The 27,479-nt window shown below is 41.5% G+C and overlaps 1 protein-coding gene across 2 annotated transcripts in view; it reads right to left on the reverse strand.

Moving 5' to 3' along the window:
- Positions 1 to 25,478, reverse strand: part of GAS6 (growth arrest specific 6) — a 98,210-nt gene extending 72,732 nt beyond the window's left edge. The window contains exons 1-3 of one of the 2 annotated variants that reach the window (XM_089688120.1): positions 25,064 to 25,478; positions 18,531 to 18,694; positions 76 to 100 (exon numbers count right to left, since the gene is read on the reverse strand). In XM_089688120.1, coding sequence (XP_089544246.1) covers positions 76 to 100; positions 18,531 to 18,694; positions 25,064 to 25,133 — 259 coding nt within the window. In that variant the 5' untranslated portion in view covers positions 25,134 to 25,478. Of the gene's footprint in view, positions 1 to 75; positions 101 to 18,530; positions 18,698 to 25,063 lie in introns of both variants that reach the window. The other variant, XM_089688119.1, reaches the window with a different exon arrangement.
- Between the last annotated feature and the right edge of the window lie 2,001 nt (positions 25,479 to 27,479).

Genomic DNA, 27,479 nt, shown 5'->3' on the forward strand with positions numbered 1-27,479 from the left:
GCAGTACAGCACAACCTTTGTTATTTTTTAATAACATAAATTATAATCACAAAGTTAAACTCCCAGGGAACTTACCTAAATATCTCGGGTAAAAATACTCCTGTGAAAAAAATATGATATGGTAAGATATGAGAAGATGCTATATTTGAAATACTAAAAAAGAGAATGATATAAACTAAACAAAAGCCATTTGGTTTCATGATTGAATATGTATACTATATCAGGTGTTCAGACAGACAGGTATCAAGCACATATCAAGAGCCTCCCATCATCGACATCTGGGGTAGAAGAGTTATATGTATCATCACCTCATTTTAGTATCAATTATAACATGTTATTTGTTTCTTTAAAGTAAGGCCACTGTCTCCTGAAACATATTAACCCGCTACAATAAATAAAATGCAGGTGCTAGTATGTGCCTACACATACATTACTTTTGCTCTACAATGCAAATACCCGTATCCGCTAATGAAGTACAATTGTTGCGTGAAAATTGGTAAAGAGCATTAAAGGAGGGGCAGAAAGATGTCCACCATGATGCATGAAGTGGGCAGCCAAAAACACAAAGTACAGATGCAAATGTGGCTAGAATGTGAACCCTTGTGTATGAATGATGGCAGAAGAATTGAACATGAACAGAAAAGAGTGCGGCAGATTCTAACGGAGGATTTGGGAAGGAGAAATCATTGGATATACATTTTAAATTACAGGAAGTAATGTTAAAGTGGTTGTAAATCTAAGACATGAAATATGAACAAAGCACATCCTTCTATAGAGTGTACTTGTTTCAACTAAGAGTACTAAGTGTCATTTCTGTCTGCTGCTTTGCTCCTCTGCTATCAGCATGAGTCTCTTCTGACAAGTTTTCCTGACACAAAGAGAAAAATAGTGACAGGGGAGGGACCTCCAGCAGATAGATAGCCTCAGCTCTGTTCCTGTGTGCTGTGTTGAGGGGAGGGTGGGGTATCTTTCCTCAATTCAGCTCTCAGAGCTCCATTCACTGAGCTCTGTAGAGTGTAATTTTTAGATCTGCACCCCCTTTTTTCAGAACTCTCAGACAAGCTGCAAAAATGCAGAACTTTGAACACCTTTAGAAAAGAGAAGACTGCATATAAACAGGTACAACTTATGTAAGAGGATTTAGCTCTGTATCACCTGAGGCCAGTCATTTCACTGGGTATATGTAAAGGTTTACAACCTCTTTAAATTAACTGTGAAAGACTGATGAATATTACATGTATTGCTTTATACCAGTGTAGTGTAAACAAATTACTAGGCATTATTACAGTTCTTTTTTATATGAAAACGTGGTCTACTGCACCAAGAGTGCCAATGCTTTCTGTCAATATGGGACAGTTGGAAAAGCAGTCTGAATGTTTTTATTTATTACAGGTATTTACAATGAATAAATACGCAAAGACCCAAGGGAGCATATGAGATATATAGTAAAGACCTACTAAATTGTTTTATAATTAAAACAGAGACCTCGTTTGCATAATTTGTGTGGCCCTTCTGGGAACACTAATATTGGAGCATTTTTTTTTTAGGAATGAACAAATATTACTCAAAAGAAGCAGCAGAAAGCAGAACTATAGGGATGGAATTAAAATAAGGAAGACCAGGGCAAAATTTGGAACATTACATCCTGTTATAATAAAATCAGCTCACCACAGTGCCAGAATATTCCCTAATCAAATTAAAACTGAAACCTTCAAAACTGAAAAATCATGGCTAAAAAATAAGTAAACTTCATCAATGCAAAATGTTAAAAGCACAACTTGTCAAACAGCAATATAAATGGGCAATTAACGCACAACACTGACACCTGTATGTGCTGGGTATGGTTTGCTAATATAAGAAAATGACTTAAACTTATTACAAAATTGGCAATATTTACATACATTTATTACAGGTATTTTTATAGTGCTGACAATTTACATGGTGCTTTACATACTCTACATCAGTCCCTGCCTTCTTGGAAGTCTAAGGTCCTTATCTCACATGCGTACTGTGCATAGACGCAAACACACACTAAGGCCAATTTGGAAAGGAGCAGTTTACCTACCAACCAATGTCTGGAGTTTGACATAGCAATATTTACCAAAATACTAAGCAGATTTAGGCCTCTTGCACATAGGACATAAAAAAAGTGCAGCTTCTACAGGTATCTTACTTTTTGTTTTTCAGCCTCTATGTTAGACCTATGTGGCCATATGCACATGGACATTTACAGGCGTATTAGAAGGGAATTATTTAGAGGCTGACAATGAAAAAAACAAAAAAAAACAGACCCCCTGTCCACATCTCTTGCGCATTCAGGAGAGGGAAAACTGTAAATGTGTGTAAACGCACCCAAACACTAGGCACGTTTAGCACTTGAGCCTTCATTCATCTCAGTAGCTAGAATAATTTAATATTCTGCCAAATGGATTGAATGAACTTCCAAACACACCAGAACATATGTGCAAAATGTGGCGTTAGGTATGTTTTTCCAGCTGCCATTTTCCTGCAAAGAGCAAAAGGTATTCAGTGGTGTTAGGCAACCGCCTTAAGACTTTAAGGGCAGTTTCTATAGCTGCTTGGTGAAGTAATGGTGGCACGCAAATATTATCAAACCATGTAATTCAGCACATTTTTATAAGATTTTCATAAAAGTACCAAACAATCGTCAGTTTGTTATTAAGGACATGTTCATAACATATATTATGCTCTAACATACTTCGGTAGATTTAATACTTGCATGTGCACATTATTTAGGCTAGTGTCAAATATGTTATGTTAGATTAAAAGTGTGTCCATAAAGTTCTTGGAAAGGTGTTTCTAAAAATAAACCATAGACATTAAAGACCAAAATTAACAATAATAACCCTATTTAGGCAGAGGCAACCCAGTGGATAAGTCAACAAATTCTCCATTGAAGTCAATCTCTTTACTTGCAATAATTATCTTTTTCGAAGCATTTAACTAGTGAATCAAAATAGGTATGCATCTTATTAACACCTCAGGTACTGGTATCAGCATCAAATTTACAAGCATTGGTACAAGTATCTAATGTAAACTGATTTGATCTAATTTCACAAGTATTAGCAAAAAATATCAAATCCTCGTGATAGCTCTAGACAGACGCCCGCCATGAGATATTTGCAACACCAATGAGTACAATGCTTGCAGGATGGAACAACCCCTCCCCCCCCCCAAAAAAAAAAAAAAAAAAAAAAAAAAACAGAACCTATGGGTTTTCAACATTTTGAAGAGCGAGGGACACAATTTTGATTGATGTTTATTTATCTATACAAGAGAGACTTTTGTAGATCTGACCATTTCTGAAAGATCAACAGACATGTAATGCCTATTGAAATCTTTACACTTGTCTTTATTCAGCAAGATTACTATTGATAGGTCAAGGTTGCCTCCTTATTGACAGATGCTGCTTGCCATATAATTACATTCTGAATACTTATTACAGTACAACCAATAGCACTCACTTATTATAAAAGATCAAAAAAGAAATAGATATAGTCAAAGTATCACATAGAACCCTTTCACACATTAACTTTTTTGGAAGGTAATGTCATTTTAAATTTCACGTTAAAGCAAAGCACAAAGAGCTTGTGTATAAATTGTACAATTGTCCTGAATGACGGCTGTAAAGAAATATAGGACTGCAATGGTCTTCTGTTCCCCAACACTCACATAAGCTGCCCTTTGTCTGAATCCTTTCACAAAGGATGCAGATGAATTAGAAGTGGTAGCTCGAGCTGGCAGACCAGCTACCCCATCTGACAGCAGAGATCTCATCGCGCCTTCCCTTTAAATTGCAGGATTAAGCCAACCCTGAACATTAGACCTAAAAGCTGCTGGACATCAGAGAAAACATCTGTGAGACATAAACTGAACTGTTAATATCAATATCTCAAAGGGCCAATTAGTGCCCTTAGCATGTAAAAGCCAATAACGAAGCTGTCCAAGATCAATATGTGAAAGACCGGCCCTGTATGAGAGCCATGACTGGCACATTGTCTGTAGACAGAAGAGAGTAGTGTGTAGACTGAGGCTTAGGAAGAATAAGTATATTTTGTGCAGCTGCTACTCAGCAAGACAGAAACAGTAAGGTTAGATGTTAGTATGAAAATATATATGGTCCTGGTGCCACACTAAGTCCAACATATGCGGTTACTGAAATTTCTCCAGCCTGGAGTTCATTTTCTGGACGTTCAGTAAAACGTCCTTTCTGCACCAATGACTGACTTCTAATGGACAGCTCTCTGCAGTAAATCGGTGCTTTACATTTTGTCATGCAATCAATTACTACACCCTGACAGGGGCAATATAGATTAGTTCTTAATTATACTGGGTACATAATTATCCTGTCCATCAATATGACTTTGCTGCCTCAGATTTGTTGTTGAAAAAAAAGCACAATGCCGTAAGCACAAGCTACTCTTCCGAATATCATCAAAATGATTCTTTTCATTTCAGATGTGTGACAAACAACGGAAGACTTCATAACTTTTGAAAATAATTTCTTATGCTTTAGAGAAGAATTCTGTGGAAGAGTGATCTCTAACCTGTATCAATCATAGCTAGAAAATTCAAACACTGACTTCACTATACCAAAAACATAATTTTTTTTTAACTGTCCAAATACACACAGTTATGTCATATATAAGTGGGACAGCTCACAGTATGTTAATCTGGCATTCTTCTGGAAGAAAACCAGCAACTTTATCTACGTGTGTTACAAGTCAAACTCAAGGATATCTGTATATATATGCATCAAGCAATAATGGGCTTGCTTTATAGTGATATTGTGCATGGAATTTTATGCTCTGTTATTTGTGTAGGTTCTTCTGGAATACTCCAATTTCTTTTCTAAGCATGAACACACAATAATAAAAAGGTAAACCATTCACATATTCTGTACCAATGTATTAAAAAAATAGGCACATCAAACCCAAATGAACCAGTGGGGTTGGTTTGCTAAAGGCAAATGGGCTGTTCACTGTTGCAAGGGAAGTTGCATTTTGCAAGGCTTTGTGAATAGTCAAATTTCACTTTGCAAAGAATATACAATCACGTGCAAAAAGAATTAAAAATAAATAAATACAATACAATGCAAAAACAAAAACAGCATTTTTGCAAGCACAAGATTGGATGATAGAAGTCAACAAAGACCGACAGTATATTTGCCTTTAGTAAAACAACCCTACTGTATCAAATAATGTGTATGGTGATTGCTTCAGTTTTTACACACTTAGCGAAGGCCCCTTTCACATGGCCAGTTTGTTGAGGCCTCTGGATTCCTGCAGCAAGAAATCTGCAGATTCTTGCTGCTGGAATGACCGGGTTATGCAATCAGCAGCAGTCACTGAGCCCATTAAAACTAATGGCGGGCTGACAGCGGCAGCTGCTGATCGCATGTAGCTGCACAAAGAGCGATTAGCTGTGGTTTCAGGACAGATGTCTGAGCCTGAATGCAGTCAGCTGTCATTAGTCATTAGTTTAAATGGCCTGAGCATTCGATGCTAATCACATAACCCAGTCATTCCTGCAGCAGGAACCTGCAGATTCTTGCCACAGGAATCCAGAGGCTGCAACAAACCAGCCTTGTGAAAGGAACCTAACTGTTAAATAATAACATTTTTATGTAAAGAAACTGAAATGTTGTATATTTGATCATTAGTTATATGGTTTCATATGTCAGATCTAAGTCTAGGTTAACACCACTGCTGTTGCATAATCATGATTTTTTTTTTCAATGCATTTTTGTAGCTCGTTTTTGCACGTTTGTACAATTGTTTTTGATGCCTTTTCACCAGGATCTGTTGTGTGACCAGAATTAAATGTAAATCTAACCTACTGGAAGCAGACAGCAATGTTTTAACCCAACCGTACCCTATTAAAGCAAAAAAATGGCTTTAGATAAAGCTGTAGTAACATTCTCCTTTGTAAATGCTACTCCAACTTCTAGGCCAATATTTATGGAGATATAATTCTGTAAGCTGACAATGTTTTCTAAAGTAAAAAAAAAAATCAAATATATAAAAGGAATATAATAAAGCACAGTGGCTGAATGGTTAGCACTTCTGCCTGGCAGTACTAGGATTGTTAGTTTGAATCCCAGCCACGGCACCTCCTGCCTGAAGTTTACATGTTCTCCCTGTGCATGCGTGGGTTTCCTCCGGGTACTCCGGTTTCCTCCTACATTCCAAAGACATGCTGGTAGGTTATTAGCTCCTGTCTAAATTGGCCCTAGTATGTGTATGTATGAATGTGAGTTAGGGACCTTAGATTGTACGCCCCTTGAGGGTTAGGGACTGATGTGAATGTACAATATATATCTGTAAAGCGTTGTGTAAACTGACAGCGCTATATAAGTACCTGAAATAAATAAATAAAGCAAATAAACAAAGTACTATAACCAGCTCTGCCTTACAGCAGTGACCAACAGTTATGCCTTAGTTTTCTCAGGATATTTTGCTTCCATCATTTTGAATCAGCAGAATAACCCCAAAACCAATTCAGCAAGAACTACTACAATGCAAGACATAAGGTGACTAAGCATCCACAATGACGGTTAGGTCAGAAGGCAGGGAAGCATGCTGGCGTGCTTCCCTGCCTTCTTACCCAACAGTGCACACACAGCCATGGTCCATAAATCCACTCATCCCGGTATGTCATATACCTTCTAGGCATTTCAACACACCTACCAGTATACCAACTTGCCCATATCCACATCTTGAGGGGCAGACCCCAACACCACTCATCACATGGTTCCCGGCCCATTTAAGAGAGGACACAGGCTGCACACACACACTGGCTCTGAGGAAGAGGTAAAACCTCGAAACATGTCAGCTACCCAGAGGTTCACAGTCCCCCACCAGACCACCTATAGGGGTTCCTGAACCACTCTTGTGGAGCAAAAGAGGGCTCAGCGTACTGAATGCTGGATATGTAAGGGTTGTCTCGAACAGCCATTGCCAGGGGTTCCAGTGCAAAAATGAAGAGAGCTAGTGACAGTGGACAGCCCTGCCTTGTACCCCAAAAGATCGGAAAGGTAAAGAGAAAAATCCAGCATAGTTAACTGAAACTGAATGGGATGAGTACAAAGCTTTAATCCTGGCCAAAAAAAATATCTTCTCTGAACCCCCACTGTGATAACTCAAACTCTAATTAATCCCAAGAGAGTGAATCAAAGGCCTTGTATATGTCTACATAAAAAAAGAAGCCTGGTATCCAGCGCTGACGCAGAACATGAATTAGATGGATAACCTTACGGATATTGTCTCTGGTCTGCCTACCCAGAACAAAGCCCACCTGTTCTATATGTACAAGGGCTCGAAGGTATTTATTGACACTGGTGCTCAGGACCTTCCCCAAAATCTGTGAAATAGTTGAAGGATTATGGCTCAAAGGCCTCATCAGACGTTTAAGGAATAGATAGCGATATGTGCTTTGAGAAAGTCAGGGGAGGGCAAGGAACCCCGTATCAATGAACTTAAAAAATGCAGCGAGATGGGGGGTGAGAAGGTTTGCAAATTTCTTATAATAAAATCAAGAAAACCTATCCGTGGGGGCTTCAGGGACTTGATGGCCCAAGTGATTTCAGCTTCGGAAACCTCTGTATTCTGAAAGTTATGGGCTGCCGTGGAGAGAGAGGGGAGATATAGATATTGAAAGAAGCTCTCAGCTTGATAAAAGTTGAATGAGCTTGGTTTCTCATTAAGAGAAGACAAAAAAAGTTGCGAACCCCACAGTGATCTTTACTGGGTCAGAGGTTAGATCACCACCCCTGACACGTAGATGGACAGGCTTGTGTATACAACTCGTTGAGTTTCCAGGCCATCATGGGCCCAGGTTTATTAGCACTTGTGTAAATTTATGTTTGTCCAACCTAATGCCTTTTCGGCCTGTTCAGCAGAAAGAAGGTCAAGTTGCAGTGGCCAAAGCATCACGATATTTACGATTAGCCACAGTCAGCTGTGCCTTCCAAGCCACGTCCACCTGGGAACTGGTGTTGGTTTTATTTTTTAATTTTTTTTAAGCCCAGAGTGCATAAAATCTTAATCAGCAGAATTTTTCAATACAAAATTAAAATATTGTAATTTCAGTGCAAACAATTTTTCAGAACAGTAATATTTTGAAAGCCCTTATATTGGCATATCAATTATGTCGTTAGTCAATGGATTAAGAATGCCGTTTCAAAATGAATTAATTCATTTTTTTAGATTTGCATATAAACAGACAAGGAAAGCCTTTAAAGTCTGCAGACACAGCAACAGTATTTTCTACTAGAAATGTAACAATCACACCTGATGAACCAACTGTGCTAAAAAGGAACACACCAACAGCAGGAAGGCGTCCACGTGACATTCTCTCTAACATCTCAGTGGTCATCTTCAACAGTCTGTCTATATAAGAAGTCAAAATTGAGTCTTCTGATGATCTATGAATTACATTTTCATATTCCCAAGGATGATCTGATCAAATATTTTGCACTTTCATAAACCAGGCCTAATGGTTCTGGGTTCTCTAGACTGATTTTACAAGGTTTACAAAAGTAATAGAAGTAAGCATCTCTAGTGAAAAAATTTACAAGTTGAAACACATTATAAAATTATCAGTTGTAAGCCCATGCTATTCAGTACTATTCATAGCACAAATGACAAACAATTCTATACTAATTTCCACATTGTATTTCAGTTATTTCTAGCCTATTCCTAATAATCTGAAAGATACTGAAGTTTGTAAACTTACTTTGTGAAGATTCCACACATTTATATCCTTAAATTCGGTGACACAATCACTCTGTCCTGTGAGTAGGCACTGCTGTCACACATTTTGCAGAGCATGCCTTCTGAACCACAGTTATTGAGAAGAGGAATTTCAGGAGGCAGAGTCAGGTAAGGAATTACTGCTTGGAGGCAGTAAGGTACCATGGGATATGTGGTTCTTAGAACTTGAGAGTAAACCAAAGGAGTCAGCAGAGGAGAAGCTGCAAAATATGCAGAAAGATGGCCAGCAGACAGGCAGCACTCACAACATGAAAGGAGATTTTTCAAGTAAGTTTGAGTATCAAAATGTTTGTGTTGGTGTTACAATGCTGATGTTATAAAATGAAAGTGTATGATGTCACTATAGAACTCCTTTAAATAGCTTACAATCCAAATAGCTAAATATATGTGTCCATTAATTTTTAATAACTTTCAGCGGATATAGAAATGACTGCGAAGATTGTCAAAGACTATAAAAAATGTATTAACTGCAGACTAAAAGATTTCACAGGCAGCACTTTAGCCAGCTTCATGTCATTGTGTTTTCTATTAGCCTCCACCCAAAAGGCAAGTAAAATATTCTACTAAGACATAGAAGAAGTATGTCAATTCTTTAAAGTTATCTTGTGGTGAATTGGAATGATACTCTGCACTGCACAGCGTAAATTGTGATGCACAATACCATTCCATCTACCATTCCAAGATCACCTTCAAGAAAGGATGTACTGTACTTATCTTTGTGAAAAAATAAAAAAACACAACAGGGATCTCTCGTGTGTCACACACGTGCAAAGCAAAATGTGAAATATTAAGGTAATGGCATCTGAAGGAACAGGGATATACAGGGTATAGCCTAATTAACCGTTTCCCCTGCATAAAACACCTCTACTGTAAGATACCACCAAGACCCCATCACAGGATATCACCAGTGTGTGGCATCTTTGGGAGAACACATAAGAACATAAATCTAGATTTCACCACAGTACTCTACAGGCAATTTGGCCTGTACAGAAGGAGGAGTGAGACTATGTGGGGATGAGATTACTTTGTCATGCTCCCACTTAAAATAGCTGTAGATAAGAAATATGTCCCTGTCCATACTGGGAAGATTCACATTCACTAGTGGTCCTATTGACCAATGCCACCAGCACAGAAAGTGATGGGAAATCCAACATTTTGTGATTTTGCCTCAAGAAGAACAAAGGAAGATCTTTCATTTGGAAACCTGTTCTAGTGACAACCTTCTCAGACGGTTTACAGGCAGTTATCGAATTAAGGCCCCACATTTTGTTCTATCCACTATATGCTGTCTGTAGCCCAATATTAAAGTGGAAATAAAGGCAAACCCTAACTAATTCTAAGTCCTCATGCACACTGCACATTTAAAAAAATAAATAAAATTTTGGCTAAAAAAAAAAAAGCTAAACACTGGTTTGCAGTGTTTTACTGCATTTTACCAGCATTAGAGCATTTTACAGCTACAGAAACTCTAGAAAACCACTAGTTCTGGGGGTTTTTTTCCTGCCAAAAAATGCTGATTAAAGCCCATGTGTGCATGGACACATAGGATAACATGCTGGGGAGTTTACTGGCTGTAGAAAAAAAAAAAACAAAAAAAAAAAAAAACACCAAAAGCCAAAAACAGCAGCTGTAAAAACGTCCAGTGTGCATAAGGACTAAACCTACTCTCAGTCACATTCTAAGCCTGATCTATCTAACCCGGCTTCAGTGTGTAGGTGAGGCAGCCGACAACGGAAGCCCCATAGTAACTTGTGATGTGGCTGAGAGTGTGTTTAGAGTTAGTTAGGTTTTTGCCTTTATTTTCACTTTAAATGTAACTTTTCTTAGAAGCTATTGCATAATTATTTCTCCAGCTTCTTTTTTTCTGAACTGCAACAAGGAAAATTAATTAAATGGATATTCTTCAAATTAAAGGTTTGGCTATGTCGTTATAACCTAAAAACTCTTGTAATGGGTGTGATGATACAAAAGAAAGAACATAAAACTAAACTTAAAAAAAAGTTTTGTTGTAAAAAGGAAGTGTAATTGCTTAAAAATGGTGTGTTGTTGACTGTTGTTGGCTATGTTCTCATATTCAAATCCAATTGTGATTGCTGGTTATGGATTATATAAAAAGGGACAAGGCAGGGTGGCAGAAACCAATAAATTACCTAACAGTGATGACCTCACTCTCCACCTCTACCCGGGGAAGAGGTCACATGTGTGCATTTAATTCTTAAGGTCACAAGAAATCCTAGTACAGACAGCCTCTGGCAACATGTTCCTGTGTCAATTGTTTTTGGCATGAGTATTTGGACACTGCTTTTAATTAAATGCAACTTGTATATTGACATGGAATAATATATTCAAAGCAAAATTTTCTGAATTGGGGTCTCATGACAATATATTTCTCAAGGCAATACAAACCTGCTTTGCTAAAAAAAAAAAAAAATTATAATTTTAGAGAGCTTAACCGTTCAGGCCTAAATGTACATCAATAACTGAATGATAAGTGAGCACTTACTGATCCACCTCCCTTCTGCTCTATCCAAACTGCTTCATAGGTTTCATTAGGAGAGCAAAGGTCTGAAAGTGAATAGCCCCTGCTCTGTGTTCTCTAAGAAAAAACTGTACTACTCTCTGAAGGTCATGGGTATATGATGTAATGAATGCATATCGTAAAGATTTTTTATTAACAGAAATAAAACATAAAAAAAGAAAAAAAAAAAAACATTATTATGAAAGTTTATCATTAAAAAAAAAATTACATATATAAAAAGCTTACCCTGTACTGTTATAGCTTCTTTAAGGTTACGGCCCAGAAAGCATTTTTTGATAAACGAAATGGGTAAAATAAAGGGGGAAGGTTAATCTTGCCCAGAGATGGGCTGGAGTGTCAATGGTAACTTTAAGAGGTGGGTAAGGGTTTTTTAAAAATAATGCTACATCAGGTTAAACATAGGTTTAAAATGATAAAATATTTGTGGATATTTAACTTGTTTTTGGGTGTAAAAAGAAGTGCACCTTACTAGAGTAAATAACCATTGTGCTTAGAGATGAGCGAATCGAACATGGCGAAGTGGAATTCGTTTCGAAGATCAGGAAAAATTCGATTCGCGCCGAATCCGAAAATTAGCAAACTTCGGATGCACGAATCGAATTTTCCCAAAAATGGCGGCGACATGTGTGGCGACGGAGCGGGGATCTCTGGGAAGGCGCGCTGACCCATAATGCATTCATTCATGACATGTGATCGCATTAGCCAATCAGCAGCCAGCCAGCCAGCACTGTGTAATGGTGGAGCTATAAATTGCGGCCATCTTACAATTCTCCATTAGCCTCCGGTCATTCAAGAGAGACAGACCTGTCTGTATTAGGGACAGAGTTAGGGCCACAGAGACTTTAGGGACACAGAATCGTTACTCAGGGACAGACACAGAATCGTTACTCAGGGACAGACACAGAATCGTTACTCAGGGACAGACACAGAATCGTTACTCAGGGACAGACACAGAATCGTTGAATTAAAGAGTATGTCAGACAACACGCAGAGGAGTGGCAGAGGAGGCAATGTTTCAGGAGCGAGCAGACGTGGCAGCAGAGGAAGGGGTCGAGGCAGCACTAGTCGCAGCCAGAGGCCAGTGCTCCCGGTGTCATCCAGCGGTCGTGTCTCCACCGACAACCCTGCCGTCATCGATTGGTTGACTCGGTCGTCTTCCTCTTCCCAGGTCACCTCTGACACCTACAGCCAACGGTCGGTGGGTACGTCAGACACAACCGTTAGTTGGCATGGCCCGGGAGCAAGCCCACTGAAATCACGTGTCCTCTACCTGCCCCTGTCCTTTGGTGTTCCCTCACCAAGCGAAGTATTGCATGCTGTGGGCTCAGCCCCACTGTACAGTGAGGAAGAGCTAACAGAGGGCGGTCAGGAACGGGGGGAGACATCCGCCTCTTCAGCAGCCAGGCGAAGAAGTACTGGCGAGGAGAGTGGCTCGGTAGCCGGTCTAGAGACAGGTCTGTCTCCTGACCCACACGCAGCCGAGGGGGCTAGTAGTGAGGCGGAGACCCTAATTGATGATGATGAGGCTGATCGCACTTGGCAGCCTCGTCGTCATCTGCCAGGCCCGTAATCTGCCATGGGCCCCCGTACCGACTCCTCATGCTGCTGCCAGGCCCGTAATCTGTCATGGGCCCCTGTACCGCCTCCTCATGCTGCTGCCAGGTCCAGAGTGTGTCATGGGTCCCTGTACGGCCTCCCATTGCTGCTGTCTCCATCGCCACACTCTGCCATGTGCCACTTTCAGGTCTCCTCACACTGCTGGTGGGTTCCATTTTGTCATAGGGGGCTGGCAGATTACGGGCCTCCCATTGCTGCTGCCAGGTCCGTAATCTGCCATGGGCCCCCGTACCGACTCCTCATGCTGCTGCCAGGCCCGTAATCTGTCATGGGCCCCTGTACCGCCTCCTCATGCTGCTGCCAGGTCCAGAGTGTGTCATGGGTCCCTGTACGGCCTCCCATTGCTGCTGTCTCCATCGCCACACTCTGCCATGTGCCACTTTCAGGTCTCCTCACACTGCTGGTGGGTTCCATTTTGTCATAGGGTGCTGTATGGCCTCCCATTGCTGCTGCCTCCTCCGCCACACTGTGGCTCCACACTCTGGTTTTGGCCCCGTGACTGCCCAAATGAGTGAAGTGTGCGGTGATTCTAAGATCGACGGCACTCATCTGCATGTCATACTGACTGACAGTATTATTTCTCTTCCCCAGCAGACTCCAAGGGCATTTAAATTAAAGGTACAGTGTTCTGCACTAATATAAAGGCTCTCTGAAGCCTAGAAACACCCTTTTTATAAGTTAAATTTGCAGCGAATATATTCGACTCGAATCGAATTTATTCCGCGAATTCGCCGAATCAGCCGAATCGAATTTTTGAATAATTCGCTCATCTCTAATTGTGCTAATGAGAAAGCGGCGTGTACCTTACTTACAGGGGAAGAGTATGCCTAAAGCCTGGTACACACTACTAGTTTTTTTTTTGCGTTCAAGCTGAAAGAAAAAAAAAAAAACTGACACCTCAGGAGGAGCAGCTTTACTAACTATCTGATGTTAGTACAACGATCTCCCCTGCTGTGCTATTGTGTTCGGACAGGGGGGGATCTCAACCATTGGCTGAGAAGGCCGATTGGGAGCCGATCGGCAGACCTTTTTCAGCCATGCCTATTCGGCCAGCTTCTGTTGGACCACCTGCAGAATACATGGGTTGAATTTCGGCCGCATTCTATTAAACCGGCCAAAGCCACCCACCACTCTCATAGTACCCCCATAAAATGCAGTACATTATCAATGTGTTTTAGCAAACCCCATAACGGTGAGAATATGGGAATGCAAGCAGTCATAGCAATTACTAAACTAGTCTGTAAGACTCCAAGAAATGTGTCACCCCATACAGTTATGGGGGGAAAGAAAGATGCACCCCCCCCCCAAAAAAAACAGCCTAAACAAATGTGGAGAGACCTTGAGAGGGTGTTTAAAAAAAAAAAAGGGGGGGACCAAATAAGTTCCAGTTTTGAAATTGAAAATAAAAACAAATCAAGGTAAGTATTGGGTTGTCTGCAAACAGAAAAGCTTTAGATCCCCAAACTTTAATTACAAAATATTATAGTTTGAATTCTTAAAAGGATGAAAGCTAGATCAATAAAAAATGCTGATGACAACTGGTAGTCTTTCTCAAATGGATGCTGGTTTTGAGAAAGGAAGTTAGAAGACCTTGGGGAAGGATTAGAGGACATTCCGGGAAAGACAGCTTTTACTTTGCTTTTCAATTAATAAGTTTAAAGTGGAACTACAATATATTGAGCAACACAAACTAAAAGCAATATTTAATAAATTTTTAATATTCAAAAGTTAATTCTCCCATACATGTCCCCATGCTTTATTTTGTCTAGAAATCACTTTGAAAAACACCCTCTAGCAATCTCAGCTGTGACCATCTTGAGTAAGGGCAGATGATTAATGTATCAATTACTACCTGAAATCCATTTGCCCTTAGCTCAGGCAAACAGGAAGGAGGGTGTGCTTAGCTGAGAAAACCTCTCCTCCCCCCTGAAGACTCCTGAGATGTATGACAACATATGCCCAGGCCTGGAAACCAGGAAGTAATTAAAGAAATATAAAATAAAACTGTTAAAAACAAGTAAATATGATATACTTTCAGATTTATGAATGTTAGCAGCATAAGATTTACAAATAGTCAATGTTGATTGACAGAGCAAAGTTCCATTTTAAATAGTACCCCCACAAAATACATAACAGTTTGTAGAGGTGAAAACCCTGATTTCATAGGCCAGTCTGTAAAGAGTTTACTGTACTGGCTATAATAAATCTTTCAGACCTAGTTCACATATATGCAAATTGGAAACATTTTGAACTGCATCAGATTTGCATGACATGCGAACCTGCAGCCTTTTCTATGGAGCCAATTCAAATATGTGCAGGCCGGCTGCAGCGCAATATCAAAGAGAGTCCAGTTCAATTTTCAGACCAGTTCTGGTGCAATTTCCAATGTCATACACTTTAAGAATCTGCATTGAAGTCGCACCTGAAGCTCTGAACAAAAAAACAAAAAAAAAAAAAACACACCAGATGGGGCTGAAATCACAATGTCAAAACTATCTCCCATATATGTGAACTCATGCCTATACACAACATACAAGGGGCAACAGACTGATTTCAAGTCAATTTCAGTTACTTTATTGGCCCTAATATGTGTACGTATGCAATTGAGGTAGGGATCTTAGATTGTAAGCTCCTTGAGGGAACTGATGTGAATGTACAATATATGGAAAAGCATTGCATAAATTGACAGCGCTATATAAATACCTGTAGTGAAAAAATACATAAAGAGCACCTGTTAATTCTATGCAAAATAACCACATATATACAGGTGGACAAATCTGTATCAGTGAATAACTTTAAAATCACTACTCTGTATATTTGTAAATTTTGACCATGTGAGATGGTCGGGCCACTAAACATTTCCAGTTTTCCACAGCAGCTTCCATTCTCCATGATATATTTCTTCTCCCTTCCAACACTGGTTACCAGACCAGCAACTCTTGTGTGATCTTCCCAAACAGGCTCCTAGCTGTCAAAACAGTTTAGTCTTGGCAGAATGCAGGAGTCTGAAAGGGATAGGTTTGCTGCAGTTATGTAACATTACCCACTTTAAAAAGTGTTCCATGAAAGTTTCAAGGTAGAGCTTAACCCTAACTGGATGACATTTAGCCTGTGAAAGAATCGCACAAAATTAAAAACTGCCAGGTTTCTTTTATAAAATACTGTTTTCACCAGTTTTTCATCATTTTGTTTTTCAACCTCCTATATGGGCAAACAGTTACTGTAGAGCAGGAACAATCAATGAACTGTGAGGTCACTCACCAGGTCATTGGGAACTACAAGCAGTATGTTGCAGTGGCAGACAGGAGTTGTAGTTCATTCATTCACAGATGGCTGTGAATAAATGACGCAGCTGTGTGAGTGAAGCCCCACACAGCCACACTTTGTTTAAATTGTGACAGCGGGTGCGGGAAGACTGCTTCCTTGGTAACATGTTACAACCTGTTACAGGTGTAACGTGGCTAAAAGTGAACTTAGCCTTTAAAGTCCAAAATGCAAGTTTATGCCAATGTAAAATCTGGTGGAAGACTGTACAAAAAGTCAACACACTTTGGGGAGCAAAATCTAGCCCCCTGAATCGGGGCTAAAACATATAACACAAAGGATATATAGATTACTGTAATGAATGGTTGTCCAAAAAATTACAGCAATCTACTTATTCTTTGTGTAATTTTTTTTATTTTTTTTTCCACATAGACCCCAGAAATGTGTTGGCTTTCTTGTACAGTTTTCTATATGATTTTACATTGGAATAAACGTGTATCTGGACTTATTGTGAAGCTGCACTTCAATAACAGATCTACCTATTTGTATCAAAGTCTAAAGCAACTGTGAGAATCCTTTGGTGTGTGGAAGCTGGCAGCTCCGTATCTAGCTACCCTCCACATATACCATTTCAGGACTATTGAATAGCAACACCAACAGGATAATTCTGCATTTCCAGCACTACCTATCCCTTCATCCATCACCAGTGCCTCAGACAACCAGGAAATAAGCATCAATTTAAGTAAGAACAAGACAAAATGTGTTTATCTAATGAATGTAAGATTTCATATCAGTATGTATAAATGCAGGAGGATATGTTTTTTAGTTTAAAAAAAAAAAAAAAAAAAAAAAGGAGGGGGGGGGGGTGTCAGCTTTAAGTCCAGTTTTGTGCTGACAACACACAGGGTTTTTTTTAGTCTATATGGTGTCAGCCCTGCCCAGTGTCTTTTCCTGAACTGCTCAGCCACTCCCACTCTCAGATCTACAACATAAATGCTAATAATACTGAAGTCCAATATAAGAATAGGTGAGCTAAATATCCTCTTTGATATAACACAGGAAATGTGCAGAAAACACAGGAAAGATCTGAATTTCTAAAAGATCAACCATTTTTTTAACTTCCAGCAGTAACAAAATATTAATAGTTATTATATAGTATTAATAGTTATTATTTATATATAGTATTAATAGTTTTTATATATATTAATAGTTATTAATTATATATAGTATTAATAGTTATTAAAAAATTTATAGTAACAAAAATGCTTTCAATGGTATATTTAAAACAGACAAAACAGGAGCATGTAAGATCATTTCATTCCTAGGGTCTACATATACATTATGCAGACAAAAATTACAAAATGATCTGGATGATGGTCTTTATAATACTCATATCAACATTGCATTCATTGACATCTACAACCAAAATAAACCCCATATAATTTGGTTTGGAAGATGAAAAAAATAAATCCCATTGGAAAGAAGGAAAGAGGCTCAGACCCCACCTTCATAAAGCAATTCCTCCCAGGGACACCAACCATGGGGCCGCAATTCCTCCCAGGGACACCAACCATGGGGCCGCAATTCCTCCCAGGGACACCAACCATGGGGCCGCAATTCCTCCCAGGGACACCAACCATGGGGCCGCAATTCCTCCCAATGACACCAACCATGGGGCCGCAATTCCTCCCAATGACACCAACCATGGGGCCGCAATTCCTCCCAATGACACCAACGATGGGGCCGCAATTCCTCCCAATGACACCAACGATAGGGCCGCAATTCCTCCCAATGACACCAACGATAGGGCCGCAATTCCTCCCAATGACACCAACGATGGGGCCGCAATTCCTCTTAATGACACCAATGATGGGACACCATTTCTCCCAATGACACCAATGATGGGACACCATTTCTCCCAATGACACCAATGATGGGACACCATTTCTCCCCAATGACACCAATGATGGGACACCATTTCTCCCCAATGACGGGGCACCATTTCTCCCAATGACACCAACGATAGGATGCCATTTTCCCCATTGACACCAACGATGGGGTACCATTCCTTCCAATGACTCCAGCGTCGGGGCACCATTCCTCCCAAAAACACAGACAATGGGGCACCCTTCCTCCCAATGACACCAACAATGTGGCACTATTCCTCTCACTGACACCAAATATGGAGCATTGCTAACTCTCATTAGCCTCAGTCCGGCCTGCCAAAATGTCTGAAGGACAGTAAACTGGCACTTTGCTCAGAAAGTTTGGAGATCCCCGCTTTAAACAGATGGCTAGAAATGTAAAATACTTACAGTTTCTGGATCATTCTCGAAGACTTCCCTTGCCTCCTCTTTGGTGCACTGTTCCTCTATACATTCCCGTTCTAAGTGGCCTTGCTTGGTTTCTTCAAACAGATGGTTAGCCCTCTTGTGTCTTTGGTGCAAAAATTGCACAGCTTCCTTAGCAGGCAACAAGACTGCTGTAGCCAACAAACAAAAAAAAGAAGAAAAAAAAGAAGATTGTTAGTACATTAATAAAATATTTCCAGAAGCATGTAAATAAAATGACTAAAATGACGTATAGCAAACAGAAATCATTCAGCCATTGGTATTTACCTGCAGGGGAAAGGGGGTCACTCATTAAGAACAGCTTGTTTCTTTTTAGAAGTTTAACAAATGTTTATTTTTGCATTTTAATAATAAATCATACAAATATAATAAATATAGGAAAACCTACCTACAAAGGAGAAGCACAACTCGACACACATCAGACAAAATACATACAAGCACAAATGCGCTCTGTCACAAACATACTTTTGTGAGCTTCAAATGGGTTCCTGTCATAGAGGCCCCACTAAAGGGGAGAAGGACCCCAAAAAATGTCTTAGCGATCACACTAATAAAGGCTAACCACCAGTTAGACCATATGGACGCTTATTAAATATGAATGACTGGCCCACCCCATATGGCAGCCTGTCAGCTAAAGGTCCTCTATTGAGTTTGGCCATTTACTTCAAGCAACCTTACAGGAGCTCTATGTCTATGGACTTTTAGCCCTTCATCATGTTCTACTGAACCCTAATCTGCAAGGTAGAACTGTCTCTGTCTACATGGCCATCTGGTGTAAAGAGATACACACTTGCACACACCTCTCAAAAAAATTAAAGGAACATTTTTAATCAGAGTAGAGCATCAAGTCAATTAAACTCCTGGGATATTAATCTGGTCAGTTAAGTAGCAGAGGGGGTTGTTAATCAGTTTTAGCTGCTTTGGTGTTAATGAAATTAGGTACACTAGATGGGCAACAATGAGACGACCCCCAAAACGGGAATGGTTTTACAGGTGGAGGCTATTGACATTTTTTTACCTACTCACCTTTTCTGACTGTTTTTCACTAGTTTTGTATTTGGCCAGGGTCAGTGTCACTACTTGTAGCATGAGGCAATACCTGGACCCTACAGAAGTTGCACAGGCAGTCCAATTCCTCCAGGATGGAACATCAATACGTGCCATTGCCGGAAGGTTTGCGGTTTCTCCCAGCACAGTCTCAAGAGCATGAAGGAGATTCCAGGAGACAGGCAGTTACTCTAGGAGAGCTAGACAGGGCAGTAGAAGGTCCTTAACCCATCTGCAGGACTGGTATCTGCTTCTCTGTACAAGGAGGAACAGGATGAGCGCTGCCAGAGCCCTGCAAAATGACCTCCAGCAGGCCACTGGTGTGAATGTCTCTGACCAATCAGAAACAGACTTCATGAGGGTGGCCTGAGAGCTCAACGTCCTCTAGTGGGCCCTGTGCTCACTGCCCGGCACCATAGAGTTCGATTGGCATTTGACATTGACCACCAGAATTAGCAAGTCCGCCGCTGGTGCCCTGTGCTTTTCACAGATGAGAGCAGGTTCACCCTGAGCACATGTGACAGACGTGACAGGATCTGGAGAAGCCACAGAGAATGTTATACTGCCTGTAACATCGTTCAGCATGACCGTTTTGGTGGTGGGTCAGTGATGGTCTGGGGAGGCATATCCATGGAGGGATGCACAGAACTCTACAGATTAGAGAATGGCACCTTGACTGCCATTAGGTACCGGGATGAAATCCTTGGACCCACTGTCAGACCCTACGCTGTTGCAGTGGGTTCTGGGTTCTTCTTGGTGCACAACAATGCCCGGCCTCATATGGCGAGAGTAAGCAGGCAGTTCCTGGAAGATGAAGGAACTGATACCATTGAATGGCCCCCAAGCTCACCTAACCTAAATCCAATAGAACACCTCTGGGATATCAAGTTTCAGTCCATCCGACATCCGCCAGGTTGCACCTCAGACTGTCCAGGAGCTCAGTGATGCCCTGGTCCAGATCTGGGAGGAAATACCCCAGGACACCATCCGTCATCTTATTAGGAGCATGCCCTGACATGGTCAAACTACGGAGCATCATTTTGAGTTGCTGCAATTAAATTTCAGCAAAATGGACTAGTCTGCATCTTCATTTTTTCACTTTTTCAGGGAGTCTTTGATGAAAATGATCAACCTACAGAGGACTGAATTCAAACGATGGGGCATCCTTACATTCCAAACACAAAACCCAGTCCACATCAGTATAGATATCCAGCATGATATTTTTCCCCATTGAGATCTGATGTGTTTTCAAAGCGGTCCTTTAATTTTTTTGAGCAATGTATATACACACACACACTATATTGCCAAAAGTATTGGGATGCCTGCCTTTACACGTATATGAACTTTATTGGTATCCCAGTCTTAGTCCGTAGGGTTCAATATTGAGTTGGCCCACCCTTTGCAGCTATAACAGCTTCAGCTCTTCTGGGAAGGCTGTCCACAAGGTTCAGGAGTGTGTCTATGGGAATGTTTGACCATTCTTATAGAAGCACATTTGTGAGGTCAGGCACTGATGTTGGACGAGAAGGCCTGGCTTGTAGTCTCCGCTCTAATTCATCCCAAAAGTGTTCTATTGGGTTGAGGTCAGGACTCTGTGCAGGCCAGTCAAGTTCCTCCACCCCAAACTTGCTCATCCATGTCTTTATGGACCTTGCTTTGTGCACTGGTGCGCAGTCATGTTGTAACAGGAAGGGGCCATCCCCAAACTGTCCCCACAAAGTTGGGAACATGAAATTGTCCAAAATGTCTTGGTATGCTGATGCCTTAAGAGTTCCCTTCACTGGAACTAAGGGGCCAAGCCCATTCCTGAAGAACAACCCCACACCATAATCCCCCCTCTATCACAAACTTTGCACTTGGCACAATGCAATCAGGCAAGTATCATTCTCCTGGAAACTGCCAAACCCAGACATGTTTATCGGATTGCCAGACAGAGAAGCGCGATTCATCACTTCAGAGAACACTGCTCTAGAGCCCAGTGGTGGCGTGCTTTACACCACTGCATCTGACTATTTGCATTGCACTTGGTGAGGCAAGGCTTGGGTGCAGATACTCGGCCATGGAAACCCATTCCAAGAAGCTCTCTACACACTTTTGTTGAGCTAATCTGAAGGCCACATGAAGTTTGGAGGTCTTTAGCTATTGATTCTGCAGACAACTGGCGACTTCTGAGCAGCATGAGCGGACCCCGCTCTGTCATTTTACGTTGCCTACCACTTGGTGGCTGAGTTGGTGTTATTCCCAGTTGCTTTCACTTTGTTATAATACCACTAACAGTTGACCGTGGAATATTTTCTAACAAGGAAATTTCACAAATGGACTTATTGCACAGGTGACAACCTATCACGGTACCACACTTGAATTCACTGAGCTCCTGAGAGCGACCCATTCTTTCACAAATGTTTGTAGAAGCAGTCTGCATGCCTAGGTGCTTGATTTTATACCATAGCTAAACTAGATCATGAACACAGAGCCGAATACCTGTGTGTGCTTTCATCACCTTTAAAATTCTTGTATATTTATTTGCTATAAAGCATATCCAGTAAAACTTAAAAAAAAAAAAAAAAAAAAAAAAATCACATTTCATCATAAATTTATGCCAGAATGTATTCTGCTATATGTCTTTGCTAGAAAAAAAATCCCAATATATGTAAATTAATTGGTTTACGTGAAAGTTATGGCATCTACAATCGGCCGTACATATACTGGAATTTTGTTTTCTTTTTTAATACTAGAAATGGCGGGGATCAGCGACTTACAGCAGGACTGCAGCGGGCATTCTGACCCGGGGTGACACCAATAGTGACACCAATACAGTGATCAGTACTAATAAATAAAGCACTGACACTGTACTAATGATACCGGGCAGAAAGGGGGTTAACATCTGGGGCGATCAAGGGGTTAACGGTGTGCTATTTGATGTTGTACTATGTGTGCTGTATGTGTTTTACTATGTAAACCAGCTGCTCTGTATTGCTCTGCTATGAGAGTACAGACAGGGGAGAGATTGGGGTAGTTTACACACAGACCTCTCCCGTCACTGTTGCTCCGTGATCGCTGGGTGCCGGTGGGGAATCTCTGGCTGGGACCCGGTGATCGACAGCTGTAGCTGCCAATGGCAGCACAGTTAGTGCGGTGCACGTGCATGCCCCCTACACGGAAATGCAAAATCATGTATGTATAGCCCTGCCACCCTATAGAAGTAGTTCCGCTATAGGGCAGCAGGGAACCAGTTAAGACAATCTAAATGCTGGGAGGTGGGCATTCCAATCATGTGATCTCTGTGATTGGCTGTCAAAGTATCTATTGGGAGCTCCCTGTGACATCTCAGTAAAGCTGAATTTCAGTCCATGCGTGAGCAGGCTCACTGTACACAATTCGATCTATTGATTGACTTTCGTACAACCAGCCTGTGGGGGTTTTTTCTGGTGGCTGACTGTTTTGATGGGGGAATAGATCAATTTTCTTTCTTGCAACCCATGGTGGAAGAAAAGAAAATTGCATTATCTATGGGCTTCCTTATGCAGGCCATACATGGTTCGAATTCCAAACGATTTTCATACGAAAATCAGACCTAAGAATAATCGGCCGATTTTCGCTCTGTTAGTGGGGCAATGGCATCGGCCGATTTTCGTGGTTCCTCCTCATTTTGTTTATGGGGCATGCTGGAAAATTTGTGAAAAATTACCAATTTTCAAAATCATTGGTGGCACCATCGGATTACAGAAAGAACGACGTTTCGATTCTTGGACAAAAAATCGTTCGGAATTTGATCCATGTATGGCTTTACATTAGTCCCTGTTCACACCTGTGTTTTGGTGTGCTTTGGCTGCCACATGGCAATGCACAGTAAGAAGAATCTCATTACGGTCTATGGGGCCTGTTCACACCCGAGCAATGCTCTTCCAAGTGACTTAGAAAAAAGTGCACATTTGGGGGCCGTAGCAGTCGCTACCTGCCTAAGAAGGGGGCTCTTTGAGGCCCTGAAATATTGCTTGCTATTATAGTGGCAAACAAAAGATCCATTTGTTATTGATGGTGTGCCGGTCATCACTTTACCTTGGAAAAGGTGCAGGTACTTCTTTTGGTGTACATTTGAAAACACACATCAAAACTCATGAAAAGCATATTAAATATAAACACATAAAAATGCACATATGTGAACAGAGCCAAAACCGGCCCTAGTACAGGTCTGCATATATATAGGCATGTGAGGTAGGTGGGATTGTCAGCTCCTTGATGGCAGAGACTGATATAAATGTACAGTATGTATAAATAAATAAAGCTAAATAAATAGAAAAAAAAAAAAAGCAGATACACAATTAAAGAAGCTAAATAGAAACAGAACAAAATAAAAAATAATATAAATTAAAAAAATGTACATAAATAAGCTAAATAGAAAAAATAATAAATAAGCCAAATAAAAGAAAAAAAAAAAAAAAACCAGATAAATAAAAGGTAAATATAAAAAATACATACATAAATAAGCTAAATAAAGATTTTTTTTTTAGATATGATACACAAATACGTGAAACAATAGAAATAGATACATAAATAATAGATAAGCTAAATAAATAGAAAAACAAAAAAATAGATACATAAATAAGCTAAATAAATAATAGATAAGCTAAATAAATAGAAAAAAAGATAAACAACAAATAAATAGAAAAACAAACAATAGATACATAAATAAGCTAAACAGAATTAAAAAAAAAAAAATATATATATATATATATATATATATATATGATATATAAATACACTAAATAAAAGAGAAAAAAAAGCCTAAATAAGCAAAGTAGAAAAACAATAGATAAATAAATAAGCTAAAACAAACAGAATTTGTTTTTCAGATAGAAAAAAAAATAAGTGATACACAAACAAGATAGATAACTGGAAAAAATAATAGATTCATAAATAAAAAAAATGAATGATACATAAATAAGCAAAATAAGACATTATTTTTGTTTTTTAAATAGAATAATAAAAATAGATAATAGGATAAATAAGCCAGGTGAAGTGTGGGACTAGTGAACATCTGAAAGGTTATGAATCTGAAATGACAAGAACATTCCCACTCCTCCTGATGTGTTGCACATCACACAGCTGGAAGGTAAAGCCCTCCAGGGGCTCCAGGACAAAGTTTGAGGTGAGTGCCCTGTGCCTCTCCAGGTGAAACAAGCCCAGTAGTTGGTGTCCCTTTAATTCCCATGTGTAGAGATAAGCAGGCTGGGTGAAGCAATCATGGATCCTGCTGACAAAGGCCAGCTCCGTCACCTTCATCCATTAGCATGACAAAGCCCCCAGGACCCCGTACTGGCAGCGTGACCCCGAAGCCCCGTGTGTGAAGAGGAGTCACCTGGGGGCACAGGGCGAGGTATAAACAAGCGGCACATGGAGGGGACGAGGAATGGAGAAGGAGGCAGCAGGAAAAGTGTGCGGATACTCACTGGCGTGTGTGCATTGTGCAGCCAGCAGGGTGAGGAGCAGGGCGGCAGTCAGGGTGGATGTGCTCGGCATGTCTGTAGAGCCGGGCAGCGGTAGAGCTGTGTTGTTGCTCCTGTAGACGGACAGAGCTGGAGGTGCCTCCTGCAGCAGCAGCTCCTGGCAGAGAATAGCATTCACAGGCAGTAGCAGACACGGCGGGGGAGGCTCCCTCCCTCCCAGTCATTTGATAAAAGTTTGCATACATCAACAGACACACCTAGATGAGTCTGACAGGCTGAGGGAGCAGGAGAGTGCACTACACAGGAGCGCTGAGGGAGCGGGAGAGTGCACGGTACAGGCGGCCGCCAGCACACTCCAGGGGCTCTCTTACCACACTGCACATGGGGGAATTCACCAAGACTGGAGCGCTGAGGGAGCGGGAGAGTGCATGGCACAGGGGGGTGCCAGCACACTCCAGGGGCTCTCTTACCACACTGCACACGGGGGAATTCACCAAGACTGGAGCAGCTGTACATGGCGACCAATCAGCTCCCAGCTTTCCTTTTCAGAGGGCACATTCACATGAGGGCAGCGCCATGAACAGCTGTTTGTTAAGGACTCATTCCCACCATGTGCAGAGACCTGTGTTATCCCACACTGCTCTCCACACAGTTGTTTTCTATGTGCCCCATTCACACACTGGTATTGATGTGATGTGCGGAAAAAGGCAGCATGTCTGCATTACTGCGCTGAATGGCACCGAATGTCACTGCACCCTCACCGCATGACACTGCGCCCTCACCGCATGACACTGTGCCCTCACCGCATGACACTGTGCCCTCACCGCATGACACTGTGCCCTCACCGCATGACACTGTGCCCTCACCGCATGTCACTGCGCCCAGGGGCAGACTGACAAGTCATGGGGCCCCCGGGCAATAGGGGATCATGGGGCCCCTGTGTCCTTGCCCAAACTCAAAAAAGCCTATGAAAAAGGTACCAGGGGCATCTCATTGGGCCCTCTACTGACCCCGGGCCCTCGGGCAGTGCCCGAGTTTCCAAATGGTCAGTCCGCCCCTGACTGCACCCTCACCACATGTCACTGCGCCCTCACCGCATATCACTGCGCCCTCACCGCATGACACTTCAAATAAATTGCAGGCATTGCACTAGCCTGCACTGTGGACCATCCATAGCTCTCTATGGAGCAGAAGGTGTCGGGACATGATCCTAGTGTACGCTAAGCCCCGGTTCACATACTGTATATGCGGCCCTGCAGGCCACGGTTTGCATGGACACAAGAGCCCAATCATTTGAAGTCCCTGCACTTCTAAAAATGCAGCCCACGTGGGAACCTCGCTTCTCAGTACGGTTGCGATTTCCAGTGCGGGCAGTGTGCCATTAGAACTAATGGCACCTGCCTGCGGGTCAGCATTCGTGCAGATCCGCAGCAGTACCACCCGCACATATGTGAACCAAGCCTTAAAAGAGATGGGTAACGGATTGGATGATAGTCGGGTGGAAATGGACAGGCGGTCCATCTCCATCTGACCATCCCATAGAAAACAGTGAGCTGTGTCTGTGTGCGCTCTACAGCAGCAACAGAGCAAACACACACCTATCATCCGCTTGCTCAGCAGGGATCAGCAGAGAGATCAGCCGCCGAGCAAGCAGATCCACTGACAGGTCCACCCCATCTAAAAGGGCCTTAGGGCCAGTTCACACATTCAGTCATTCCTGTGTGATTTGCATGCAGTTCTGTGCAGTGCAATTTTGAATGGGCTGAAATCACACTGCACCAAAAGTAGTGCATACACTACTTCAGCAAGCTTACTGCAATCACATCGCATGGTACTGCTTCACCATGTGATCAGGTGTGGTCAAATGCACTGTGTTTGGTGTGTCAAAGCGGAGCTCCACCCAGAAGGGAAATTTTCTACTTTAAGGCTTTGTCCCCAGCTCCGTGTTAAGGATTGGCACCTTTGGGGAACAGGTACACGAATTTGATAGGTGCGATTGGAAGCGGAAATTGTCCTCCCCCCTCCCTCCCCGTAGTCTCCTGGAACATATGACAGGTCCCAGAAGATTATGGGGCCATTCACAAAGCAGTGGGCACCCGGCTGTGAAACCCCGAAGCTGTCACAGCCGGGTGCCACACTGAAGATGTCGGCACCAGGGAGAGAAGACTGCCGATGAAACCAGCCTTGGTGAGGACACTGCTGGACTGAGAGTCAGGTAAGCGTTTGTGTTTTAAAAGTCAGCAGCTACAGTTTTTGTAGCTGATGATGTTTATTTTTTTTTTATTCAACTGGAACTGCACTTTAACTTATTGACACCCACTGCAGATTGCAGACACTGTGCATTTTGAACATGGTGCAGGAAATGCACATAGAACGTAGGTTTGCCACTGGCTCTCACACCAGATATAGTCTAGTACAC

This window comes from Staurois parvus, unplaced genomic scaffold, assembly GCF_062004578.1.
Source record: "Staurois parvus isolate SC_StPar_1 unplaced genomic scaffold, SC_StPar_1.0 ptg000446l, whole genome shotgun sequence".
In the NCBI taxonomy this organism is placed as follows: Eukaryota; Metazoa; Chordata; class Amphibia; order Anura; family Ranidae; genus Staurois; species Staurois parvus.